The sequence below is a fragment of the Cariama cristata genome, unplaced genomic scaffold, assembly GCF_000690535.1.
Source record: "Cariama cristata isolate BGI_N322 unplaced genomic scaffold, ASM69053v1 scaffold12485, whole genome shotgun sequence".
Lineage (NCBI taxonomy): Eukaryota > Metazoa > Chordata > Aves > Cariamiformes > Cariamidae > Cariama > Cariama cristata.
In genome coordinates, this window is record NW_009615866.1 from 28,588 (window position 1) to 52,811 (window position 24,224).

Here is a 24,224-nt window from a genome sequence, read left to right on the forward strand (position 1 = left end):
AAATACATATATTTGGGTTTGGATTTTGCATATTTTATATAGATGAACTTACATGAATAGAACATATGTATTTTAAATTGCAGGTATGCATCATGTATTGTGATGGTGGACTTCCTTCATTATTATATTCCTTCCTGTCTGTTTAAAGCATTTCGTTTCATAAAGTGTATTGATATTTACACACATAGGGTACATAGGATGGATTTACACTATTTTTAGCCTTACAGCAAAGAAGGGGGTCACTGGAACACTGCTAAAATATAGCAGTGTTTCAAGATCTGCTCAAGAATGCAATGTTGGAGCTGTGCAGAGTGAGCAGCCTCTGCCCAATTCCTGCGCATCTTAAAGGTGTTCCAAGTGTAAAATATGCATATTAATCTAATCAGGCCATAGTTTGGCTCCCTTTTATTATAGTAAATGGAATTTAATATACGTCTTTATTAGTAGCTATGTTTTCGATGGTCGAGAAAAGATGGTCCTTGCCTGTAGTGTTCATAGACTTTAAACAGAAAAATATGGAGACCACTAGTGAGGGAAATGGCAAAAAGTAACAAGAGAGGGAATGTTTATTGTGGTGGTGGTGTTTTAATGTCAAGTATTATGATGTAACTTGAAAATTAAGAGGAATAGATCCTGCAGAATTCAGCCCGAATTGTTTGCCACTTTGCAAATTGGACGTTTTCAACTGTCTGTGCTTGGCTATTGGAAGACGGCTTGGGAGGGTTTACCCGGTTGGGACTACAGCAGATCTGCCTGTAAGGTGTATTTTGATACGCTTCAGCGATACCTTGGATGGTGAAGTAGCTTGTTAGAGTGCAGACTGTCCAGGAAGACTTGAACTTTTCCTTGTTTATGAAATTAAAGAGTTTACAGTTTGAAGACTGGCTGAAATGTCTCTTGCTGCAACTTCTCTTTTTTGTTAGTTCACACATCAAACAAAGGTGCAGCCTGTGTTCACATAAGTGTAAATCATGAGTAAGCATCTTAAACTTGTTTGAGAAACATTTTTATGTGTAATGGCTCATAATTAATTTTGTGTGTGTGGTTTTTTTTGTTTGTTTTTTTTTTTTTTTTTTCTAGGATACAATTGTGATTCCTATTCCCATCACTAATCCTGCAGATGAAATTCTCCAGCTGAGTGTGGTGCTGGAGAATGAGTCACTTAGTGGACAAAAGTCTTTCACTCTTCAGCCCAAGCAAACATTTTTGTACCAACTAAAATTTTCACCAGCTGTTGTTGGCACTTCAGACGGAAGGTAAATTGTGGAGTTTTGATACTTGTGGTTCTGGCTTTTGTACTAGTAAGTGAACTACTTTCATTGAAACCTTGGTTGCTTGATGTAGCTAGCACCCTAAAAACTCCCACAAAATGTAATAAATGGAATTAAAAAATTTTCCAACTTTAAATATATTTAATCCCAAGCAGCAGCTTTCCTCTGAGGGGAAAAACCTGACTGACAGGCAATAGAATAACTCCTAGTTATTCTAGTTCACTAGAATTCAGTGAACAATCTTTTAGAAATTTATTTAATATTAGAAGTCCCCACTGAAAACTTCAGATAAATTGTTAGTTTTGTACATTTGTAAGTTCCGTAAAGGGAGTAACATGATTTCATTTTTCTTCTGAGAAGGAGCAAAACTATAGCAACATAACTAAAATCCGGTGAAGAACTCTTCTAACAGTCTTCACATACATCCATTTAGCTTCAGAATCTTCCATTATTTAACAATGATCTACTAAACAAATATGGAGAGGTTTTAAATTACAAATTTTTCATTACATTGGAAATCTCAACAAAACCATGCAGATATGATAATTACTGATACAAAGACAGATGACCTCTTGGTCTTAGTTTCAGATAAACCAGTTCAACAAGTAAGTGAAGACTGCAGAATTGCAAAGTTTATTTTCCTGGGGTTTGGTCAGCAAAGCATTATTTAGTTGAAGGGCTGACTGAAAAACAATTCCCTGTTTTTCAATGATATCAATTGAATGGCAAAGCTACTGGGATAGGGAGGAGAGTGGGGTGGTGGTTTATAGGGAGGGCAGAGACAGGTGACCTGTGTTCAAAGAACCAATATTTACAAAGCCAAGATCCACGTTATTTCGAAGTTTTGATCAATTTGCTTGTATTGATTTTTCCAAAGACCAGAATAATGGCAGGTATCATTGTACAATACAGCTTTCAAGAATACTGTTTTATAAAAATGAGAACTGTTATCACTCTAGTGAATATTTTTTTCTGTGGCAATTTGTAGAAATTATGCATTCTGAAGCTGTGAATGAGAACAGATCTTATTTTTTCCATATCAGATAATATTTCTGCTATTTTTCAAGTGCAGAATTTCCAAATAATAAAAATAAAGGTTTGTTTTAACTGGCAAAACTTTGGGCTCAGCTAATTGGTAGATTGGAACTTAGGGGAATATATGCAAAGATGAGATAAAGCACACCTGTACATGTTCAATACAATTGTGCAGTACTGTACTAGAAAGCTGACTAATAGCTGCTTTAAATTGCAATAGCTCCTAAGGACTACAATTACAGCTGGACAGAGGTACTTCCACATTACAGCCACAATATTATCTTTTTTGTCTGAAGCCATGCTCTGTTTCCTTTGCTATGGTAGCAGCTGGGAAGAAGTGTTATAAAAGTGTTAGTGGCAGGTGTACCTTTTCAAAAGCATGATTCTTTCCTAAGCTCTTTCATGCTCACTTTAAAGGCTCTATTGGCACAGAAGATAGTCTGGAACCATAAAGTCATAGAACAGACATAGTTATCTATCGTTTACAACAGGAACTGGTCTTTAATGGGTCACAGGTTTGCACAGTGCATTTCATGTAGGTTTTTATATGCTTACAGTGCTTTGGTTTAATGTTATTATGACTCTGCCACTCAAAAAAACCCCAAAATAGGAAAAGAAATCTGCAATAGTAAAGGAGTGTGTTAGAATGTCTGTCACAGAAATATACTGCTGTACATATCTCACCTAGCAGCAAGCAATTTTCAGTCATGACAACATTTGATTGTATATCAAAACAGTATATTGACTATTCCTTTGAAGCATATCTCTTTGTCGTGCTCATATAAATGTGTCTATATCGATTCCTAAGTTTTCATCACTAGATTTGAAAAGATTTTCTTTTTTAAAATCAGTGAATACTATTTCTGTTTCTTTGTCCTTTGAATTTAAAATGGCTAGAAAGAAAATACTGTGACATTGAAATGAAATTAAAGCTTACTCCTGTAAGTTAGCAGTTGAAATGCTTTTGAGTTGTATTTTTGGAAAAATACCAAATAAACAAGAAAAAAAAACCCACCCAAAACAACAAACAACTTTTTCAGCTAAAAAGTTAAGAAAGATGAAGAAAAGATTTTGTTTCATAAGTAATTGTAAATATTATTAGTTTTGGTATCTGAATTGAGATACCAGCAAGAAATGTTACAGGAAAACTGGGAACTAATTAAAAAACTCACTGTGTTGAACTCATTAGGTTTTTCCTGAATTTTAATCTGTACGTTTTTAATTGTCTGCACCAAAGCTGTGTCATATTAAACTTATGTATCTCTTTTTAGTGTCATATTCCTGTCAGATATGATTGGAGAGTTTTGGTATGCACTGAAGTTGATTGTAGAGAAACCATCGCCAACTAGTCTACCTGAAATAGAATGTGAGCTTGGAAAGTAAGTATGTAGTTCATCGTGCTGACTTGGTCACTGGTTTGAAGTATCATGGAAAACATATGAAGACTTTACATCAAAAAGCCGTAATAGTACTGTATATGTACTATAGTAGTTTGCAGATAATTTTTATAGACACAGGTGTACATAGGTGAAATTCTCCTTGCAGAAAAAGAATTGAAATGGAATTGTAGCCTATATGTGCCTTATTCTTGGTTTCATAAAGTTTCCTGCTTTTTGTTCAGTTATTCCTTAAACACTCTCCTTTCTCCAGAAATTTCTTTCTATTGTGTCATCAGCATAATGTTCTCTCCTTTAAAGTGCAAAATTTTGGACAATGGCAATCGATGATGGTGTTGAGGTTACAGCTAAATTACTGAGAATTGCTCTACCTGCTGAAAAGATGAGATAGTCCAGTAAATTGGCTGCATTAATGTATGCTGAATATGCAAAGGCATTGCAGGTAGACATTTCTGTATTGTCTGTTTAAGAAAGGTATCAATTTGTTTTGTTTGGAATGGGTGTACTTCCTTGCTATGTTTGCAGAGATGCGGACTGTAAATGTCATAAAATGTTTGGAGCATTTCTGGTTGGTGAAGCTTTGTAGTTCTTTAAGAGACTAACTTCCATTCTACCACCTTGTCCTTGAATGCAGAAAAAGCATGCAAACATATGTGATATCCTTCTAAGAATAATGTTTTTCATTATGTGCTTGCTGCATTCTTTTTGCTATCAATCTGAAAATTTTAAGACTTTGTATCATTGAAACATCACTTGGAACTGGATTAGGAGCCAAGTAGCGATTGATACACTTAGAATCAATTTCTAATCAATTCTTGAAAAAGAAAAGAAGAAATTCTGACAGTTCATCTTTTAGTCCTTCTTCAGATACCTTTCTTATTTACTGTTTTCACTGATTCACCTTGAATCTCTTTTCTGTGTCCTTTGGTGTTATCACAAGAATGTGATTTATGGTCATATAGCTTTGAGAAAGGCAAAAAATATATTATTTTGATGAGAATAGAGGAATTTTTGGGAGTCCTATGAATTCTTTTGAAAATTGTGCTCCCTCCCAAGGTATCTTGTGTTTGTTTATTCTTTAATTAGAAAATAAAGAAGGACAGTCTGTAAAACAGAGTGCCAACTGATTTAAAGCATAACATTTAGGCAATCAGCACACTCCAATCTTTGTTCCGGGACAGCCACAATGCTCATTAAAATACGTAATCCACATGTGCAACATAATGGTGTTACCATTATGCTATAGCAACCAATGCAACAGTTGTATAAAATGAAACAGATTTTGAGTCCATGCAGAGGAAGAAAGAGGAGTGAAGGAGGCAGAATCTCCATTGAAACAGCTGGTGTGGAAACCAAGTTTGTTTTGAGATCTCAAGGTTACAAGATGATCAAGAAGAATGGTTGCCTACTGGCACTAAATCAAAAGCTGTTGGCAGCACCACTTAATTACATGCTTTTCCTGTAAACCGTTGCTTAGACAAAAAGAAGTTACAGATATCACTTATCTGATTTTCTTTGATTTCTGTCCATGGATTGACTACAGAATAATAAGACATAAAATTATTTTACTTTTTGGAACCAAGTTTTTTTGCTGGCCTTGGCACTCTGAATTATCTGTTTCACTAAAATGTTTTATTCCAAAGTTGGGTCTACAGAAAGTAAGGAAAGAAAGGCGAGACATAAATCTGCAAATTGGAACCTAGGAATAAATGTGAAGCTGTGGTACCAGAGACACTAGGATTAATTTCCACGTCCTCCTATCTAAAAGTTAGGCATCAAGTTTAAAGCATTACGTGTAGGCTCCCCTTGTGGACAATGAAAAGTGATTTCACATCTCAGTGATCTACATTAGGACCAACTCTCCAGGAAAATGTTTTTTCTCCTTGTTGAGTATTGAGAGAACTAGACAGTTCTTTTCACCAACTAACTTAAACTAACCTTCTGGCCACTGAAGACAAGACAAGGGCAAGACAAATTCTGCCCTTATGAATGACCCAAGTATTAGAATGGTTATTGCTACCAGTTTTTAGTGTTATTAGTAATTATTATTAACATTAATTAATGCTATTAAATATATGTCCATACTAGTGGAAAAATACTAATGCAATAAAACATAATTCTCATTTTAAAAAGTAGTCATTTTTTGAAAAGGAAAACAAGTGATGAATAATAAAATGCAATGGAAGTAGCTTTTTAATTAATAGTCATTGCATATATGTATTTTTTCCAGATGGGCTCGTCTATACATACCTCTCTGTAATCCTACACGTGAAACTCTGGAGCTAGAAATTGTTAACAGCAATCCTAGCAACTTTTCAATTGAGACTGATCCAAAAGAGCCTGTAAGTAAGATTTCTGTGCTTTCACAAAAGTGATAGAAGAGATCCTTCTTTTCAAAACATACTGAATTCTGTATCATATTGCGGGTTCAGAATGCACAACATAGTCTCAAGGATTAGAGACATTATATGTATGTATTCTCCAGATTTTATAGCTTAAGGACAAAAACAATTAAACTTGAAAAACAACACAAGCTGAAGTACAGATGTTTTTTCCCTGGAACACTTTGTGGAATGGTTTTGAGAAGGACTGCAGTGTTGATTGCAAATAATATTTAGGAGATATTAGAGGGAGTAGTTGTAAACAAACCAACTGTATTAGAAGCTTCGCAAGTTTCTAAGACTCACAGGATAACTAGGTAAATATTTAAGTAGGTAAAATATTAATGTAAGACTATAAGAATATCTCATAGTCGTGGCAGTTATAACCAACTTGCAGGGCGTAACAATAAGAATTTGATCAATTTAGCCACAAGGAAGCTTCAAGCAAATGCCTGGAATCATTTTATTCTCCAAACTCACATTTACCCTGAGACTGATTTCTACTGAGAAAATCTTCATCCTGTTACTGTTATGCACACTACTTTTTCCTCCTTCATCACAGGAGCCCGTCCATCTTGCTGCCTAACATTTTTGTCCTTTCAGGGACTGAGAGTTGTATAGATGGGCTCAGCTTTCATATTTTCATTGAGATTGGCTGGAGTTCTAGATGGTCAGGATTCTGAAAAATATTTGTTATTGACCACTGATTACTAGTTAATAGTAAAGGTCCTATAAAGAACTCTTCAGATGTTATTAACAATTAATGCTGTTAAATACGTGTCCTTTTTATGATGGGGAGGTGAGAAAAGGGAAGAAAGATGTGTGGAAACTCTGGAGCAAGGAGTTAGGGGGACCTTTTAGTAAGGTGTGAATATAGAACATTTGATGTGAAGAAAAAATTAAATTAAGAAACCTGTTGCAGACAGGAAAGAAATGGCAATTGCACCTTTTCTAGATATGAGGAAGATAATAGAGGGAAGACATACACCAGAGCTGGTTGGTCCCTTCCAACCCAAACTGTTCTATGATTCTGTGATTCTATTTGTGCAAACTGGTATAAGGGTCAGAGGGAGAGGAGAGGAATAGTGTAATAAGATCCTAAAATAAAAGTCCTAGAAGAAAGTAGAAAATGGATTGTACGGGGAAAATAGAGGAATGCTATAAAGTTATGTGCATTTTTGGCTTTCAGAAACTAAACAGCTTTCAGCCTCAAATACAGCAGTACAAGACAAAATGTTCTTTAAAGGGGATGTAAAGATAACAGCTAAGAGAGATCACACTTATTTACTGAACTGCCCTATATTTTGCATGCATACTATTACACTAAATATAAAATGTGAAATGTTTAATTTAGTCTGTCTTTTATGTCATGCGTATTAATACATCTTCATACGTTATGTTAGAACTCGACAAGTGCTATTACTAATCATTTCATCAATTGGTATTTGGCTAGGACCTAAGAAACATAATGGATGCAAACTATATTAATTATCTCGCAGTATTATACATGTTATGTTTAGGTCATTGGCACAGAAGGGGATTAGATTTAATTATAGTGACTTTTGGCTCCTGAAGATTGCATGTTACCCTGTCCAGGAAATTAAAAAAAAAAAAAAAACCAAACAAAAAACCAAATCCAGAACAAAACTCCTTTCTGCTTTCCTAGTTTATCACTAGAGATTCACCTATCACAATAACTACATTACATTGCTTAGGAAAAGACACATTCAGTACTAACTGCTGTAATTGTCTGTCTGTCTTTCCTTCTTAATGGAATTCTCAGTCCTATAAACCATTTATGTGTTGAATTCTGAAATGTTCTTTGTGAATTAACAGTAGTTCTTCCAGGTAAGGGATAGCTTTTCTGAATTTACTATAAGCAACTACCTAATATTTATTCCATACATCTGTCCCTGTTTGAACTTGTTTCTTCCACTGTAGATGCATGTTTGGAGAGGTAATGTGATTTCCTTCACAGTTTTGATGACAAAGGCAGGAGGTTGTTATTTAAATACTTGCTTCTTCTCCTGAATATGTTGCATCCTAGGTTTAGTCCCTCCATACAGCACTGCATTCAACTTGCAGAAGATTACTGCTGGTTCTTGTAAACTGTAACCTGTGTTTCAGGTATTAGTTTGTATTAATGCAACATCACTAGCAACATCAAACTAGCAACATCATTTACAGTGTTAGCTTAGATAAAGGTAAGCGGAAGAGACAAAGAGCTAGTTTATTAAAACCTACCATGTATTTCCCTTATAAGCCAGTTCATGTCTTTGGAGGTAAATGTGATAACCTTTTAGTCATCAGTACAATCAGACACCGAAGTCCTGTTTGAATGGTGTTTGTGCGAGCTGCTGTCCATGTCCTTGGAGCAACCTGTAACGCCGGCTCTGTATTTCCTGGGGAATGAACGTGCAGTGACTGCCGCTGGGATCGCTTACGGCAATACGCTTGCTGCCTTGGCAGCCTGTGCTGGCGGAGAGGAGACTGCATCTGGTGGAACACATTAATCACATAAACATCAACACTGTTGATACAAAGATACAAAACAAACAGACTCAAAAAATTTTGCTTCTTTCTTGTTTTTGTACAGCTGATTGTTGCTCCGCATTCCACCACCAAAATCCCTGTGCAATTCTGTCCATTTACCCTGGGAAGAGGCAATCACCAGGCATCGATAACCTTCAAATGTTCACAGGTATAATACTACGTTTGCTGCCCACACCACTTGGAATTCAGATTAGATAATATTTTTAATAGGGATGTAAGTAAGGGACTCAATCTGTAAGGCAAGTTGACATTTAATGGCTGGATGCATAATGAAAGAGCAAATGCAAAAATGTTTAAAAGTTATGATTTGTTTTAACCTTAGTCTTACACAAAATTTATTCTATTTACAGTATTAAAATGTGGCATGATGGCCTAGGAGCTAGAATACGTAATGAATAATTTTGGCTTTTTTGGTAATTAGTTCTGCTGTTTTTAACACCGGAAGAGTGGCACTTCTTGGCATTGTCACCTCTGAAATTAAATTTCTGGATGATTTTCCCAACCCCAAACAAAATTAAATGGTTTAATTTTTTATCTGATCTGAATTTTTAAGGTCATGCTCTTGAAAATCTTCCTTTCAGTTTGTTTGAAAATGGTTTTTACTTTGAGCATCTTAGAATTGTTGAAATTTTATTTTCTGTGAATTTTCCTAATTTTAAATTTTTTACTTGTTTGTAAAAAAAGAAACATGAATCATCAACATGACCTACTAGCTGATTAAAAATTACAACTAGAAGCAAAAAGAAAAACTGATAATGTGATGTAAATGATAATATTTCATCACATGAGCTGTGGTTGAATGAAGCATTTGCTTTCTGTGCAACTTCCTCTCTGTATTCTTTTTGGACTTTCAGATATCCTAAAAGACTGCTGACCTGTAAATCACTCCTGTTAAGTGCTACCAGGAGTTTTCAGTAGTGTTTCAAATAATACTGCAAAAGCAAATATCCTTTTATATGAAGAAAACAAATAGCGAAGGAAGTGATGTAGCAATTTTTTTCCTGATGAAGTATGTTGAACAGACAGGTTATTTGTAGGTGGTGTTAGCACAGCATTTATTTTCAGGACCTCTCTTCTTAAATATTTATTAAGGATAAAAACAAGGAGACAGCAATTCTCATGTGAATAGTACATATCCAAGGCCAATTCAAGAGGACAGAATGTCCTTATCTTGTCTGGATCCTAATGGTACACAGAAATCTTATCTGTATTTTAAAAAAGAAAAAAGAAATTCTTCACCAAATACAGAAGCAATGAAACAATGCAAGAATTCATTTAAACCTTTCAGGAGCCAATTGAGCCCTGCCACCTGAGTCGTGCCATCCAGTGCATCTCCTTTCAAGTAATGGCAAATCTCCAAGTTGAACTTTAGTCTGTATTCCATCCTTCTAGCTGCTTGGTCCAGACCCCTTTAACCTTCTCAGTGTATTGGTATAACCTTTGTAATTTCTTAGTGCTCTTTTTATGCCTGAATCTTTTGAATTGTGTAAATTTTCATTCATTTTCACTGCTAAAGTCCTTACTAAATTAATCCCAGACTATTTGAGTTTGTTAATTGTTATACTGATAGCTGACAGTGAGTATTTGCACAGATATAACTGCCCTTTTTAATGAAGGCTTGAAGAATGTTTCTCATCAGTGGTGGATGCCTCAAATGACTTTTAATGTAAACCCCTCCCTTCGACATTGATTTCCCTCCCTTGATTTCTCTGATTGAATATATCTGAATGGACACTTAAGCCATCTGATAGCTGAATAGCTGACTAATCTAAAATCAGTTAATGACAGTACTTCTAGGATAAACCTTAACTATTTCTGATTGTGCTGCTTTGCTGAACTAAGAGAAACTGCTCTGTGCTATTATCTGCTTCATTTGTTTCTGGCTTGAAGTTGTATGAAGAGCTCTTCACAAAGTGAATCTGAGTTTAGCTCTAATCATTGTGAAAATCTGAAATTAAGTTTGTTGGGACAGCACAGCTGAAGGATCAGCTTGAACATAACCCATGCCCAGAGATCTAACATACCTGTTTTATCCTATTCTTTTACCACATTGCCAGCATCCAGGTATAATGTAGAGCATTTAACAATAGTAAGTAATATTAGAGAGAAACTGAGCCCAATATTAGATGCTATCTTGTATTATTTGCTTTAGGATTCTGGTTTTTTTAAAATCTTTTTTCCTCTTCATTTCTTGCACTGAGCATACATGATCTTGAGCTCCATCACAAAGTGGGTCAGTGAGGAACAGTGGCTGCAGGTCAGGCAAGTCAGACCTGTCCTATAATCTGTATAATTTTTTTTGGTGGCTTTTTTTTATTTTCCAGACTGACCACTAATTTTGTTTGGCTCTTTCTTTAGCTGCTCAGTTTGACAAAATTTCAGTGTGTTGTTTTAAAGGTGCTCAGCACTTGAAGCAATCAAGTTCAAAATGTCTGTGCTTGTTAACCACAAAAAAAAAAATCAGAGGAAGCTACAACATTTAATATTTGTAGACCATGAGCCTGAGCCTTCAGCAATAAAGCTCAAACTTGATCTTTACAGCTCACCTGCACAAAATACGAACAAGTGCACTCCTCCCACCCCTGCACTGTACCTCAATGTAAAATCACTTGCTATGAACTAGGAGGTCCACACACATTTACAGTGGGCCTGGAAAGCATCGTTAGACTAATATTGCCTCATAGCTACTGTATGAAGAGTTTTGCAAAAATTTTGTTTGTTTGTTTCTGTGTTTGTAAGCATGCACAAAGTATTACATAGAACACTAGAAGAAAGAAGTAGGCAAAATGCATTAAAATGTTCAGATCTGACTTGTCAATTGTAAATAATGACACATGTTTCGTCTGCAGCTTAAAGAGTGGATATTTTACCTTTCGGGGACTGGTCTTCCTCCTCAGCTGATGGAACCAACCAGCATAAGTGCATGCATTGGCCAGTATTCTTTTGCCATGATATCCTTCAAAAATCCAACTCTTGAAAATGTGGTGGTAGACATCGTGCTGACAGGTACGGGGGTTTGGATGTTTTGGGGGTGGGGGGAGGAACTTCAGCTCCTTCGGTTGTGTTAAAGGTGTGAGAGGGATGTGATTACATTTGCCTCATTCCATTTCGTGGTAACAGAAATATTGTATATCATTCACATCCACCATGAAAAGCTCTGTAGACTGTGCTGTGGGAGCTAAGAAGTAACACAAACCTTAAACAACTGCTCACAGTAGACCCCTTAGGTCGTACAGCCTCATGTACAGATGCAGCTGGTGGTTGGCTGTGGACTGCACTGTAGCATTTAGGCAGTAGGAGACTCCTGAGGTGTGTTTTGGGAGCTGTACGTCTAAGCCAAATAGCTAATAATTTGTTTTAGTTTTGTTCCTCAGTTATTTTCCAAAATATTTTATGTTGTTTTGTCAGATCTAGATAGCTAAAGGAGGGCAAAAGGGCAAAACATTTGAGTTTTTTTCTGATTTACCTTCCAAGCAAGAATATTTCAGCAATATTTTCAAACATACTTTAAAAAATAATATAGGATCCAGAATTATCAAAGATCGCCAAGTCACCACTAATATGTTTAGTCCAAATAATCCACTTAATACTAATTACTGCTAACTGATATACACAAATCTTCTCATATCTACCTTATATTTCTTCACAGTAAATTATCAGAGTCATCAACATCCTCGGTTCTTCACTGGGAAGGAACTGTTGATAAAATGCCAGTTCCTTCCTTCTCAGTCTTGGATATGCTTGGTGTTGTTTTTATATGTTTCCAAAAGAGTCTCTTGCTACACTTGCTTTCTTATTGGTCCCCAGGTTTAGTTCCACAATGACCTCTTCATTTTGTTAGGCCTTTACCATATATTTTGTGATTTCTTTAGGGTAATACAACAAAATTATACACCAGTAAACTGAAGCTGAAAAACAAATAAGGCAACAGTTGGCGCTTTGGCTGTGTCCTATTACAGCTACAATAGCTCAAGTCCAAACAAGGTGTGACAAGTCCCTGATGCTTTGCACTGTTGACTTGATATAAATCCCCATGGCCTGTTGCTAGCAGTGGCAATAACGTATTCCCATCTAGATGAGGTGGAAGGAAAAAGAGTTAACAAAAGGCGAATATAAAAGTACCATGAGCATACTTAGCAAAAAGATCACGAAGGCCAAAGCCCATCAGGTATGAAGACTAACAGGGAACATACAGGCTCACATGAAGGGGTTCTAAAGGTACGCTAGTTGCATAAGGAAGCTTAGGGAAAATGCAGATAGGTCCATTGATGGATGGGGGGGAATCAACGAGTTACAGACAATGCCGAAAAGGCTGAAGTGCTCAATGCTTTTTTTTGCCTTAGTCTGACTTGGTTTGCAAGGGCGATGGGCAGCTCATAGGGGAGCAACTGGCTGTGGACTTCTTAGAGCAGCTGGATGCATTCAGATCCACATGTCCAGATGAAATTCACAGAGTGATAAAAGAGTTGGCCAGCATGGCTCTGGCTGTGGTTCTCTGTGAAAATTCATGCTGATCAGGAGATGTTTCTGTTGACTAGGAAAAGGTTATGTTATTTCCTTCTTTTAGAAATGATAGAAGGAAGATTGAGGGAGTGGTAGGTTGATCAGCTACACCTCAGCCTCTGCTGGGATCACCGGACACATCCTTTTGTGGTCTGTGTAGCACATGAATTGCACATCCTCTTGTAGTCCATTTCCAAGCTCACGAAGGTCAAGAAGGTAATCAGGAGTAGTCAAATAGATTTGTTCAGTGCAAATCATGATTGACTAACATGATTGCCTTCTATATGTAAATGAGTGATTATGTGAATGAAGGAGGAGCAGTGGATGTAACATACCATGATTTACTAAGACTTTTGTCACTGTTTCCCATAGCATTTTTGTTTGGAAGCTAAGGAAGTCTAGGCTTGATGAGCAGACTGCTGAGTAGGTTGAAAACTTGGCTGAACTATTGGTCTCAAATGATAGCAATCAACATCTTGACAGTCAGCTGAGTGTAGTACCCCAGGGGTCAGCACTGGGGCCCATATTATTCAAGACCTTTATTAATAACGTGGATGATGACAGAGTGCGCAATGTAAATTAGGGGAAGCGGCTGACATGATGAATGGTGGAGCTTCAGTCCGGAGGTACCTTGATAAATTGTTGGTATACCTCTTTTTTTGAATTACTCTTGTTTGTCAGCTCATCATCCCTGAAGCATCTGAACATACAGTAAACTTTTACATTGTTAGTAATGCAATTTTCCTTCTGAAATGTTAAACCTTTGTATTTTCCCCGCTCATTCCATCTACCCTTTGGGTTTATCTTAGCTCAGACACTTACAGAAGCACTGTGCAACCCACCCTATTTGACTGGGAGGTAACTGATTGTATAATCTCTTGAAGTGTAGGTGTGTATTACGTGTGTGGTATGAAGATTCCCATTGCACCTCATGGAGTGCAGCATGCTTTATTCTAGTGGAAAGTGCAAACTGGTATTCTGATTTGTGCAACAACAAGAGCAATTATGAGAAGCAAACTTCTTGGCTTGTTGAGCATAAATCTAGTGCTGGATAGCATGGCTTAGTACTCTAATACTACTAAGTATTATTTGTAAAAAAGCTAACCTAATGTACTATTCACAAAATAATAGAAAAGAGCAATCAAACTTATCCACAATGCAATTTCATCAGAAATTATTTGTAGACCTTAAATATTGGTACTAAAACCTAGTAAACTGTGATGTTCTGAGAAACTTTAGCAGAACCTGCATTGTTTAAGTATTTTAGTGAAAACATAGTAATCTTTGTAACTATAGAGCACTAACTTGTCCCAGGGATATTTTCAATAATAGAGACAGTGCAGAGGCAACTGACTTAGTGAAAGACTGATATTGGTTTTTATTATGTAACTGAACTAAATACTCAAAAGCAAATCTGCTATTAACAGTTACTTTTCATTCAGGCAAAATACATTGGACATGAGTATTATTGCATATATTTAAGTCAGTGTTAGAATGAAGTAATACAAATGTGAAAAAACATGTTATTTTCAAATCAGTTTTGAATGTGAGTAATCAGTTTAGAATAAAAGTGCTAACATCAATTTGTACTGATTTTTGGCAGAATTCAAACCGTGATGTTAGCTAAAATAAAAAAAAAAATGTGCAATATATAAATGCACTTCTGAACTGATAAATGCATTTTTGAAACATCATGAAGCATAACCTAGTGCTTTTAATTTTATACAGTGAAATTATTTTTCAGAGGTAAAAAAAAAAAACCAAAAACATTTCCAGAGATTAGGTAGCTAGTTCTGTGAAAATTACTTTTTAACTGAATATGTAGACAAATATATATATAAAAAAAATAACTGGTATTTTCAAATTTGGAAAACTCTTCTAGTAGGTCAAATTTGAAGTATTGAGCTTGTTTGCATCATGGACAAAAAAATAGCAAATAATTCCTTCAGAATAATTAGCGCTATAGGGAGAGCTTTCACAATAGTCTTGTTCATGCCAATGCAGTATCTCAGGTCAAGAATGACAGCAATATAGTTGCTTTATTGACATACTAAAATGGGCATGTAGGGTTTTCTTATGCATTTATCTTTTAATACTTGGAAAAGGCCCTTGAATTCTTTAAGTATTTCCCTATAGATTGCAAATTTCATTTTAAACCTCTAAGCTGGTTTCCAAAACTTGAAACTTTGCTCTTGAGGTGAAGTAATTTTGAGGCTACTTCTCTTCTCACAAGAAGCAAGAAGTTTGATATTTCCAGGAGAGCTTTTCATTGCCTTCCTGAACGTCTTTGCTCTTTGTTCTACTCCTTAAAGCTATTTTAACTTTGCTCTGTAACCCCAAATGACAGTCTTCCCCTGGCTGTTTGATGCATTCCTGTGTATCATATCTTCCTGTCAGCAGTTCATCATTTGGTGCTACTACCCTTTAATATGACATATTATTCAGACACAGTCTATCTATTCGGCACAGATTCTTGGAGTTAACTGCTAGATATATTTCCCACAATGCATTTCCCGCAAGTGTCAATTCTTTTAGCAAGACACCTTCGGCTGCTTGAACAACTCCAAAACCTGTTTATAAAATTGGACTTCAAACCAGTTTTTCCCATCTCGTTTTTCATTTATCCACAACATTGACAGTAATCAGTGAAAACAAACAAAATAATGTCTAAATCCTCTGTCTCTATGAAGTAATCTGTTAGTTGATCTGGTAACTTGTCATCAAGAAAGCAATTCTTGTCTGCAACTGTTGCAGTACTGCTGGTCCTGAACCTGTTTCTGTCAAGCTTTCTCTTAGATGTTTCATATCACCATGGGCTTTTTTTAATCTAGAAAACAGTTTCTTTTGTAATTTCTAGATGTTATTTAACTGAAAACATTTTAAACCTTGGGTTTTCTTGATGGTGTTTTATTTTATTTTAATTCTATTTAAGAAGATCTCCATATCATATCTGTATTTTTTTTCATCGCAATGAGGAAAATACTGAAAGAACACTTAAGCAAAAGGGAAATAAAAAGGCCCATGCACTTCCATTTGAGAATGTTGGTGTTTTTAAAAACCTCTGTCTATGAAGTTGTTTTATTAGGGAAATTGTTCAATCAATCTTGACTTCTAAATGAGTTTCCCTCTATGATTTTTTTTAATTCTTTTTTTTTTTTTTTTTTTTAGATCAGGAGCAGTCTAGTTGTCATTTCAATGCATCAGTCCTATCCAAGTCCACCAGTGAGGAATCTGTTTTCCGTCTTCTGCTTAAACAGCCACGAGGTATGTAATTAATTACTTTCTTTGTCTATCCAGCTGTTGAGTTCCACAAAGCATTGAAGGAGTGTTTGAGATATATGTCTAACTTTGCTGAAAGTGGACAGAAGACTAAAAAAAGAAAGAAAGAAACAAAAAAACACCCCACTCTACTGGTATTGATATTAATAGCAAAATGTATGGAAAAATGAAGCAATTACATAGATCGTTTTTCCTAAATAAGAGGCTGAAAACAATTATAGAGTTCTTGAAAACATTACCTTAACATATTGTATTTTTAAATGAGGGGGTATCTGTAGGAAAAAAAAATGAACTTTTTGTGTAAGAACTTTTGGAGATGAAAGATCATGATAAAATCATCACATAAAATCACACAGCCAACCACGCAGATCAACACAGAGATCAATGCCTTTACCAGCACACCCCTAAAAACAGTCAGCGCTCACCTAAATACGAGCAGTGCAGGCAGCCTGATGTAGTTGCTGGTGTGTGGGTGATTAGGATTGAACTGTGCGGGGGTACACGCATACACCTTCAGTCTATTGATGCACTAACACACCCCCAGATCTTTTCAAAGTTAGCATAGACTTTTAAGTTTCTCCAGTACTCATGTCTGGCTCCTAGGCTCCTTATCCAGTCACTGGCTCAGACCTTGGGTCTTTCTGGATGCTGGTCTGCTCCTACTTGCTGGCTAGTTCAAAGTTCACTAGCAGAACGTACACATACATTCACACACTCAGGTCCTAAATACGTGTGTGTCTGCTGATCTCTCGGATACTAGCACAGATTTAAGTCTGTCCTGTATAAGTGCTCAGTCTGTAGACCCTTTACCTGGTCACTGGTCATGACCATGGGTCTTTCTGGATGCTGGCTTCCTGCTACTTGCTGGCTCGTCTGACTTGATATTAGGTAGCGGCTGACAGCCAAGCACCCACACAAAACACTGCCCTCTCCAATGACTGGTCTTAGACTTAGTCTCTCCAGTAGCGGGCACTCAGGCCTCATCCTGCTTGCTGGCTAGTGCAGTTCGAACTTTGCTAGTGGCCAGCTCGAGTAGAGGATCAGGATAGGGAGTGTACTTATGCAGAAGATAGACATGGGATTTAATAAGATTATAGGATACTGATCGAGCCTGAGGCATTGTCAGACAGCTTTACTGGCCGGCACCAACTTTCACGACTGGCATCTTTTATCCTCTTTTGCCTTTTTTCCCTGTGCTTGTTCCTTCCTCATCCACTTTGGTCTTTCTCTTTTTCCCTCCTGTGTTCTCTCCCCTAAACATCCCATAATAAGTTTTGTACACACTTAAATAATATATTTGGTTCTGTGGTAGGGTATGTGATTAATTGAAACAATAGCTGCTGACAATTGCATTCAGAAGTCACACAAATTATTCATGATAAAAAAAATTGGTTAGTTCAGTTCTGACTGATGGATCAAGTTCTTGATTCAGTAGCATAGTTGAGTATGTTTAATTTCAGGTGTGTAAGATAATCCCTAAATAGTAAAGAATTTAAATTTAAACATCTGCTTCAGTTGCACTGAAGTTACAGGAAATGTAAATGTGTATGTTAAGCATGTATTCTAATTGCTGTGTTGTGAATTGGGGTGGGATTATTTGTGTGTTTAATTATTTTGATAAATACTTTAGTATGCCAAGATCTATATGTTCACCTCAAAATTATATATTTTTTTCTTGTTCACAATATATAATCTGGATCAATAATACTGTAGCTCCAGTTCTTGACAAATGGGATCTTTAAAACTATTCTCTGTAGGGGAGGAATAATTTAATTAAAATGAACATCATATCCTTAGTACTCCGCTGCTTCAATTCTCTTCCCTAGATATTTTGTCACACTATTACTAAGATTAACAAATTATTCAAAATATTTTTTTTATGGGGGGATAATAAATTATTCATATTCTCATTAAAAATTGATACCTTTCAATTACCAGAGGGAACTGAACTCCCTGATTTACTTTTCTGTCACAAAGCCTGAATGATTAGGCAGGGCGTATTTTGGTTTGATAAAGCCACTGGGATTGTACCTGCCTGAGTGTATTTTCAGAAAGAAAGGATATCACTAGTACCACTTTCCTCTTCACATACATCTCAGTAAAAATGGATTTATCTTTCTCTTCTGTATTTTGTAATGCATACAGGACCTTATTTTCAAGTTTCACAATATTCATGCTGAAACTCTTCCTGTTTACATGAAGATCAGGTTGATGCCTTCAATCATCAACATTAGTAACGATCTTGCATCTTACAATGATATTTAGATTTAAGCAATATTTATTTCTATAAATGCATCACTGATACCAAGCTAAAAACCCCCACCCAAACCCCAAACTAACCCATGAAAAAAAGAACGTGGGCCCTGCTGCTGTGTTTGCCATGTGTGAAAGAGGTGGACGTGCTTTAAACTGTAACTCAGTCTTTGCCTCTATTATAGTTTGATAGATGTGTAGCCATGTGCCACATTAACTGATCCAACATGTCCCAGATCTTTGCAGTAGAGTTAAAATATTTGTGAGCATATATCTAAACTGATGTGTCCTTATGTGGCATAATGACTGAGTAGCAGAGATGCACATAAATAGCATGTGAGACCACGCTGACAATAGGAGATGATATTGTGCAGACATGAGAATTTTCAGAGTTCAAAAAATAAATTATTTTGTAGTTTGAGACCTATGGACCTAAGACAAATACAGTATGTGTGGGTTTTCTCAGAAAGCCTTACTTGTCAAAAAAAGAACAAGTTGGGGTGAATTACCCATTTGACCATAAAAATCCAAAATGTCTCTGAAGAAGAAAGGCACTTGACAGCTCAACATAGTCTCTTGCTAGAGGATATTGCTGACGGTTTTTTCCTTACTTCCGCTAGGAACAAATTACTGTTCTGTGATAGTCTTGATAAACTCTGGAGCAGGTAACAATCAGAATATAAAATGTATTCTTTAAATTGTCATGCTGGACATACAAATGCTAGCCTCTGTATGAGGCCACTACAGTTAAATCAGTGTTCACTCCTAAAACTAGAATGAAATCCAACAGCAATGACATCCAGGCCACTATCTGACTTCATTTTCTTGTGGACCAAAGAAGTAATCAAAATGACTTGCTAATAAATGTAAAAGAAATGAAGGCTCTTTGTCTTCTCTGAGGGATTTTCTTTTCCTACGTAAGGTTTTATAAATCAAGTCCTGAAACCTTGTTTTCAGAGAGCATGATTTTTCTTTTTTCTTTTTTCATTTTCATTATGCCATAGGAAACACCTTGAACTCATAGCTAGCATTAGGAAGAGAAGACTGCTTGTTTTAAGTACCAAGTCATCTATTGCTGTTGTTGTTAATGCATCATATACTATTTCTGTGGCAAGTCCACAATATATCTAAAACCAAATAAGCAAACAGAACTGTTTTGCAGCTGATATTACTTTATATGTGTAGCATATAAAACACAGTAGAACAAAGGTTTTGAAATGTTTATTTTGCTGTCTGAGAGAAAGAAACTCCTCTAAATTGTGAAATGAAACTTGTGTGGAGAGAAGTAACTTGAGGGAGACAGAGGTCTCAAGCCTTGAGGATATTCTCTGAAGATATCAGCTCCTAGCCAAAACCAAAATACTTCAGTTACATTGCAGCAATGATATTCTGGCTAACCTTTGAATATTTTACCTATAAGGACAAGGACAAATAAATTTGATCGGCAAAGCTGTGAGTAGGAGAAAAATTTTGGTTAAGGGGACAGCTTTTAGAATAGTTCATGTAAAGACTGAACCTCCAGGTCTAAAAAAAACTTTGTTCTGCCTAAGGATTTTGAGTGAAATGCAAGTAATCCAGAATTGTCTTTTGTATTTTATTTGCTCTTTTGATTTGTAGGTAGAAGCTTGACCATATATTTTAATTTAAGCCTGATTTCTTTAATTTTCAGGTTGAATCATAGGTGTAACTAATTTTTTCAGAATGTTTAAATCTAGAGAATATCTGCTACAAGTTTCATGTTCTGCCTAAGGATTTTGAGTGAAATGCAAGTAATCCAGAATTGTCTTTTGTATTTTATTTGCTCTTTTGATTTGTAGGTAGAAGCTTGACCATATATTTTAATTTAAGCCTGATTTCTTTAATTTTCAGGTTGAATCATAGGTGTAACTAATTTTTTCAGAATGTTTAAATCTAGAGAATATCTGCTACAAGTTTCAGGGGTTAATAGAGCCTGACCATATATTTTAATTTAAGCTTGATTTCTTTAATTTTCAGGTTGAATGATAGGGGTAACTAATTTTTTCAGAATGTTTGAATCTAGAGAATATCTGCTACAAGTTTCAGGGGTTAATACTGAGGCTGGCACTGCCACATGATGGGTTTTAGGATGTTGCACCCAAAAAACAGTGGGCAAAAGGGTACATAAGTGGAGCAAAAATTTCTTGTTTGTCTAATTTGACAGGCTAATAAAAGTTATTGTTAGTCCAGTTACTACTGGACAACTATAATACAGAAAAGCCTTTGTTAACATAGTTAAAATTGTTACACAGAAAAACTTTCCTATTATGTACCTTTTTTTCTGATGTGATGCTCATCCTTCTGGTGTCCCTCTGGGTCTTAAGCTTGACAGCGTCTGTCCTTCCCAGGTACAGAGGTTGGATGGTGGTGTCAGGGAGCTGTCAATGCCCCAACTTCTTTGCTTGGAGGGCCAGTAAAATGTTTGTTCCTCAACAGTTTTGGGATCTGGCTGGATTTATTTTTATGCATTATCTTAACACGGTCTGCATAAGTGAGCTTTCTCTTTACTGGTTCTCAATTATTCAATTTTCTATTCTCTGCTTTATCTAAACTGGTTTAACAAGATTGTATTCCTGTAGTGACCATTGTGATTTGTGTTTACAGTTTTAGACGTCTGGTACGATCCTGTGTTTACACTCTTGCAAACCATTTTTTATTCTAGTATCATAGATAATTCAGTCTGCACAGATGTTTACTCGTATCTCTATAAACTCAAAATGTCCTAAACCAAACCTGACTGCTAAACAATTGCTATCATAAATAAAAGAAGCTAAAATCAACTTATGCCAAGACAAAGGTCAATCAAATCCATAGATCTGCCTTGTAAGCCCACTAAAAAGCCTTTTAATAGTAATGGAAAAAAAACCCCCATATTTACTGAGCTACAGAAGTGTTCCCTCCAGTAGAAATAATATTCCTACTACAGGAAGTATTTAAGCCCACTGAAAAGCCTTTTAATAGTAATGGAAAAAAACCCATATTTACTGAGCTACAGAAGTGTTCCCTCCAGTAGAAATAATATTTCTACTACAGGAAGTATTTAGCTATGAAATACATGTAGCATATGGTGGGTTCTGTAATTCACAGGCCTACTGTTTTATGACACAAATCAAATTAATGAACAAAAGTTACTTTTCAAGAGGAATTCTTCTTACCAACTTTGTCTATTTTCTTCAGTACTAAGAAACCGAAAAACCGGTGTAGTGCTCAATTCTGCCTTACTGCAGAAACCCGTAAACCTCGAATGATGAAGAGTATAAATATTAAGACTATAAAAATGCATAACTCAGGAAATATATATATGTGACTCACGGAAGAGAATAATAGCTAAACTGGCTGTTTCAAAAGTTTATAAGCTATGTCAATGAAAACTTTGGAAAAGGCAAAAGTGCTGAGTAATCATTCTATCCCATTCACTTACAAGAGTCAGTTGGAGACATATATATATATATGTCTCTAGTTACTGTCTGCTGTATGAAGTGTGATGTGTCTCCTGGAAACCTGTAACAAGCAGTACAATTTTTGGTTGTATATAAAAAGTAGAAGGATGTAACAGCTCCAGTGTCATTACTGATTTCACAACACTTTGCGGATTTTGATTAAAATCTGCTGTAGCTTCAGAACTTGACTGTACTTTCAGAGATCAGACTAAGAGATATGTATACCCAAGAAAAGTTTAAAATGGAACTAAAAATATATCTGTCAAAAATAATCAGATATTTGACATATGTCAAAAATTCAATTACGCCTGAACTGAAGCAATTACAGTTTCCTTTCAGCCATGGTCTCAAGACATTTTTGTGTGTGTTTGGATCTAGAAAAAGATTAACAAAAGGGGAAGCTGTCATACTCTTAATTTACTTGCTAGTACTTTATCTTAGGATAACATGAACTTTCTTTAAGAGAGAAAGGATGAAGTTTGAGTTTTTGTGACTGGGCACTAAAAAGAAAGTCACACTTGTTTACAAAGCATCTGAAATTTCTTGTGTGGCTCTTGCATTTTCAAAATATTTGTGTGGTTATTTTCTAGTTTTTGTCAAGGTTTTAGGCAGGTTGTTAAGTGCTGGTAGACTGTTTTGTTGTTTACAGAACACAGTTAATTCACTGTAGTAGAGGGGCAGAGAGGTTGAGTTAGGCCATAGTTTTCCTTTTACCACAGTAGGGCAGAACATGTAAGATCCTATTTCTAAAAAATATGACTATCTATCCCTCCACTCACCTCAGCAATCCCTCTCCATCCATACTGTGTTTCTGTTTTTTCTTCTATATAATTATTTATAAATTACTCTCTCTTGGGAATATCAGAATTATATTTAAATGTGTGCAGCAATAAAATGAAGACTTAGTTAAGAAAGGACCATTGGACCTAATGTAACTGAGTTTTTACTTATCTGTTTTTTAATGTGTCACAAATAGAAGCATTCACAGAAAAGGTGTATTGATACATCTTTTACAGTGCTGATGTAGAAGAGATTTTGCATTTTTCCCTTTGACTTTGCAGTATGTCTCCTCTTTCTGTGATCTAGGATCTAGGACATTACTGTGCTGCAGACCTTTAGATTTTGGATGTCTGTATGATCTCAAAAAAATTATCAACATAAAGTTGTTATCAGGGAAATAAGGATGATAAACAATGTTCAAATGTATAAAATAGTCAAAGGAAGATGGGGTAGATCTACTGTGTATCAGATTATTGGATGCAAAAAAAATAGATGTGGAAGGAAAAAGCAAGAAAAACTGCCAGTCCACCATAAAGTTTTAGAAAAAGTGTTGGACCATAGGATAATTAGAAAACTTTTACTACTCTCATTCCTGATTATGCTTCTTCACTTCTTACTCTTACCTGTTTGGCATTCCCTCTGCCAAAGGTCTTTGACAGAGTGCAGTCTGGTCTCCTCCACTCATTCTGCTCTCTGCCATAGCATCATTTTGCCAGTTACTGTCTATGAGTGTTACCCTTTTGCTGGGTGTTTTGTTTGTTTGTTTTTCCAGTCCTATTGCTCACTATTCCCTGTTTTTACAGTAATTTTCCTTCTCTGACATGTGTCTTATGTGTTGCTCTGTACTGCTCTTGAACCTTGCTTTCTTACTGTTCTCGTCTCCTACTGTTCAGATGTGTCTTTTCTAACGTGCTGGCCGAGTGGATTTCTGTGAAGTGAACACAAAATCCATCATAGCACCTCTGAAGGGAAATTGCAAAGACAAATGAAGAAGATAACAGCAGAGATGGAAAACATAATTGGATGTGGCATGTATATGAATGTCAGGCAAATTTTGGGGGGGATTTAACAGGTCTGTAACACCTACCCAAAGTCAAAGTTGGAGGTAGCAGAGTTTCAGAGATCAGAGGCATGTTTGGTGATAAACCAGTTTAGGAGGTTATGTAATTTCTGTATCACTGCAAAACATTCTTACACCTGATTTGATAATCAGATGTGATATAGAAGTGAGGGAGACTTTGTTCTGAAATATATTTAAGTGATAATCTTATACAGGGGTTTAAAAAAGTCATTGTCTGTTTATCCTCAATAAGA

At 35.9% G+C, this 24,224-nt stretch overlaps 1 protein-coding gene across 1 annotated transcript in view; it reads left to right on the forward strand.

Annotated features, from left to right (window-relative positions):
• Positions 1 to 1,080: 1,080 nt before the first annotated feature.
• Positions 1,081 to 24,224, forward strand: part of LOC104161508 (chromosome unknown open reading frame, human CXorf30) — a gene marked incomplete at its 5' end in the record, with an annotated part of 52,263 nt that continues 29,119 nt past the window's right edge. Inside the window, 6 exons of the mRNA XM_009699978.1 lie at positions 1,081 to 1,256; positions 3,578 to 3,685; positions 5,934 to 6,045; positions 8,681 to 8,785; positions 11,487 to 11,643; positions 16,309 to 16,404. Of these exons, the coding sequence (XP_009698280.1) occupies positions 1,081 to 1,256; positions 3,578 to 3,685; positions 5,934 to 6,045; positions 8,681 to 8,785; positions 11,487 to 11,643; positions 16,309 to 16,404 (754 nt within the window). The remainder of the gene's footprint in view (positions 1,257 to 3,577; positions 3,686 to 5,933; positions 6,046 to 8,680; positions 8,786 to 11,486; positions 11,644 to 16,308; positions 16,405 to 24,224) is intronic.